Raw genomic sequence first — 3102 nt, forward strand, 5'->3', positions numbered from 1 at the left:
TGTGTGTGTGTGTGAGACATGGGTTCTGTGTGTGTGTGTGTGTGTGTGTGTGTGTGTGTGTGGAATGAGTCTTACTCAGATGTAGGTAAGGGGTCCTCCAGGAAATATGGGTCCTGCAGTGCCTGCTCAGAAGTGATTCTTTTGGTGGGGTCCATAGTCAGCAATTTCTGGAGCTAGATTAGATTATATTAATTACTGTGGGAAAGATGTGCAAATTCACATAATAGAGTTGGTGGGCTTTACTTAGTGATTAGTTGACTAGTTTAGTTTAGTGATTAGTTGACTAGTTTAGTGATTAGTTGACTAGTTTATTGATTAGTTGACTAGTTTAGTGATTAGTTGACTAGTTGGTGTTCAGGAAGCCACAATCAGGCAATGGATGTATGGACACTAAATGCAGACGTTCAATAGTGTAACTAACAGATATTAAACAGATAGATCGATGACATAACTATTTATTTCACAAAACTTTAAATGTTTGTTTTTTAATGCAAGAAACATTCCAAAATGACTCTTCTTGGATTTTTGCAATATTTGCAAGAGGAATGTCTAAAATTGAAACTTCATACTGCAACACTGAAGCAAATGATTTAAATAAGTAACCATCTTAAAACTAATGTTTTTGTGAAGCATATAATGTGTCCAAGATGTCTGCACAGTACTGTATCCCTTTTATATAAGTCAAAGTTGATTCCATATACAATTTGAAACAAGTGTACAATAGACTCACCAGTAGAAACACTTTGCTGTCTGGCTTGACTTTATGTTTCTCCATGTATTTGATAAGACTGCTGTTGGCATATCTGTAAAACACATCAAAAGAATCACTATATATGCACATCTCTCCACAAAATATAATACATAGTCATCTGTGTTCAAACAGTACAGAACTGTCTTGCTGTTCTTCTGTATACAGAGCTAGAAAACACTCACACGAAAAAAATATAAACCATGACATAAAATCAACACTCATTTTGTTTTTGCTGTTGAGAATACATTTGGTGTTACTCTGGAACAGAGCCCCGCACTCACGTGGTTCTTCTGAAATCTTTCTGTAGAGTCGGATATTCTGGCATTTTCCGGATATCTTCCCAGTCTTTATCTAGGAATTACACATAAACATAATATAATAGTGCACAGTGACATTTAACAAGGCTACGAGTCCAAATAAGGACTAATAATAGCACATGGACTCACTTGTCAGGTGCAAGAATTGTATCAAATTATGCATTTGATACAATTCTTGGGTGCATTTGTTACATTGTACTTACAATTAAAGCACCTGCATTTACATTGTTTATGGTGAAACTGCTAGCTCTTTATTATACAGCATGTACATGTTCTTATTATAGTAATTACAATAATGGGTTAATAATTCGGTACTACCCCTCAACCGACCCCTAAACCTAACCTTAACACATGTAGATACCTCATATTACCCAGAACCTTCTAGGGTAAGTATACTGTAAGTACACCTGAGAGCATGTACTGTAAAATAAATACTGCCTATAAGGCATGTATCATTCAGAACAAATCAACAGAGAGACACACACATGTTTATGTTGTGTGGATAACTCAGGGTTCCTACACAGAGGCATATTTACATATTTAAGATTTCAGACTGACTTGGTACCAACATACTGGTACTTTTGACAACACTACTACAAACAAGCCTGAACGAAGAAAAGGTCAATTTGAATGTTAGTTTTAATTAAATAAGACGTACAACTGTGTTTCTTTAATTCTAAAAAAGTACTTTTCAGTGCAAAATGATCCATCAGGAATGGAATGAGGCTAAAAATCCACCAAGCACAGGGCAATGGCCACACCTGATTATAAATATTCATAATTCTGCTCAGCTGAAAATGTAGGATTTTGTTTGTTATGCTTCCACACTTTTTCATGCAAACCACTCTGCTTGTATGATACATTTATTTTTTAGAAATTATGCATTTTATATTTTAGAAAACAGAATAGGGGCCATAGTCTGGAAACACAAAAATTTTTCCATACTGATTCTTATTTTTCCAGAACTGGAAAATACTCAAATCAAATTCCATACTTTTCCATACGGTGTAGGAACCTGCTAATGATTATCTTTTTTTTATTTTTCAGAAAAACAAGAACAAAAAACAGGGCCAAAACAACAAAGAAGCTTCAACAAAACCCTGGGAGCTTCACAACCACTTATTAACAAATAATGGCCAGATTTACTAACACTGTACCAGTGCAAAGCCTCTTTTGGTGTTAAAAAAACTACTATCAGGATTTGCTAAAGACACAGTGACAAATTAGACATGAAAATGCATGGATAGTTATTTTTGTGGCTGACTTTACTGCATTTGTAGGAGTTCCCTTTCAGACACAAAATTCATGGGAGGAGAGTACTTAAATAAATCATGCAATGTGCATAGTCAGTTGACTGGTATATGAGCCATTATTTACCGCCCCCCAAAAAGCAGGTCTTAACTCATTCTGCACCTGTTTCTAGTAGATTACACACACCTGATTATCATCGGCTCTGCTTGTTTGCGAGCTTACGCTCATTTGCGCAGCTCTTGGTAGATCGTGTTGGTTATTGTGGAAATGATCTGTGTCTGTTTTCTTTAATTTGCTCAGTCGCAGATCTTTACTCTCCCATCGGCGCATTTATGGGATTGCACTTTCCCAGCATTTTTGGATGGGCAGAAATCATATAGAGTCTATATGACAGAGTCTATAAACACTGTCTGCTACGTTTCCTGTGTGTTCAACTGCTGCACCATTATTGTCGTATAATCATACCACATTCAGATAAACCCACAATATCATTCATTCAACAAATCAATGACAATTTATTAACAGCTTCACATTATGTAACACTTAAGTTAAAAAAACAACTCAAAACAGTAACACTAATATATATATATGCAAGTAATATATCAAACTTGCAACTCAAATACATGTGGGAAGTGGACCCACACAAGGACAAAAGAATTCAGGCTTTAAAGAAAGTGAAAAAGCTGGTAGAATATTTAAACTTAAAGGGGTAGTTCACCCTAAAATGAAAATTCTGTCATTAATTACTCACCCTCGTGTTGTTCCAAACCCGTAAGACCTTCG

At 35.6% G+C, this 3102-nt stretch overlaps 1 protein-coding gene across 3 annotated transcripts in view; it reads right to left on the minus strand.

The window, feature by feature from the left end:
- The window catches only part of cdk19 (cyclin dependent kinase 19), a 42148-nt gene that overhangs the window by 13922 nt on the left and 25124 nt on the right, over nucleotides 1–3102 (minus strand). For all 3 annotated transcript variants that reach the window (XM_016439801.1, XM_016439800.1, XM_016439799.1), the window contains exons 8-10: nucleotides 1033–1102; nucleotides 731–803; nucleotides 76–173 (exon numbers count right to left, since the gene is read on the minus strand). In XM_016439801.1, coding sequence (XP_016295287.1) covers nucleotides 76–173; nucleotides 731–803; nucleotides 1033–1102 — 241 coding nt within the window. The remainder of the gene's footprint in view (nucleotides 1–75; nucleotides 174–730; nucleotides 804–1032; nucleotides 1103–3102) is intronic.

This window comes from Sinocyclocheilus anshuiensis, unplaced genomic scaffold (assembly GCF_001515605.1).
Source record: "Sinocyclocheilus anshuiensis isolate Anshui unplaced genomic scaffold, SAMN03320099.WGS_v1.1 scaffold1518, whole genome shotgun sequence".
NCBI lineage: Eukaryota > Metazoa > Chordata > Actinopteri > Cypriniformes > Cyprinidae > Sinocyclocheilus > Sinocyclocheilus anshuiensis.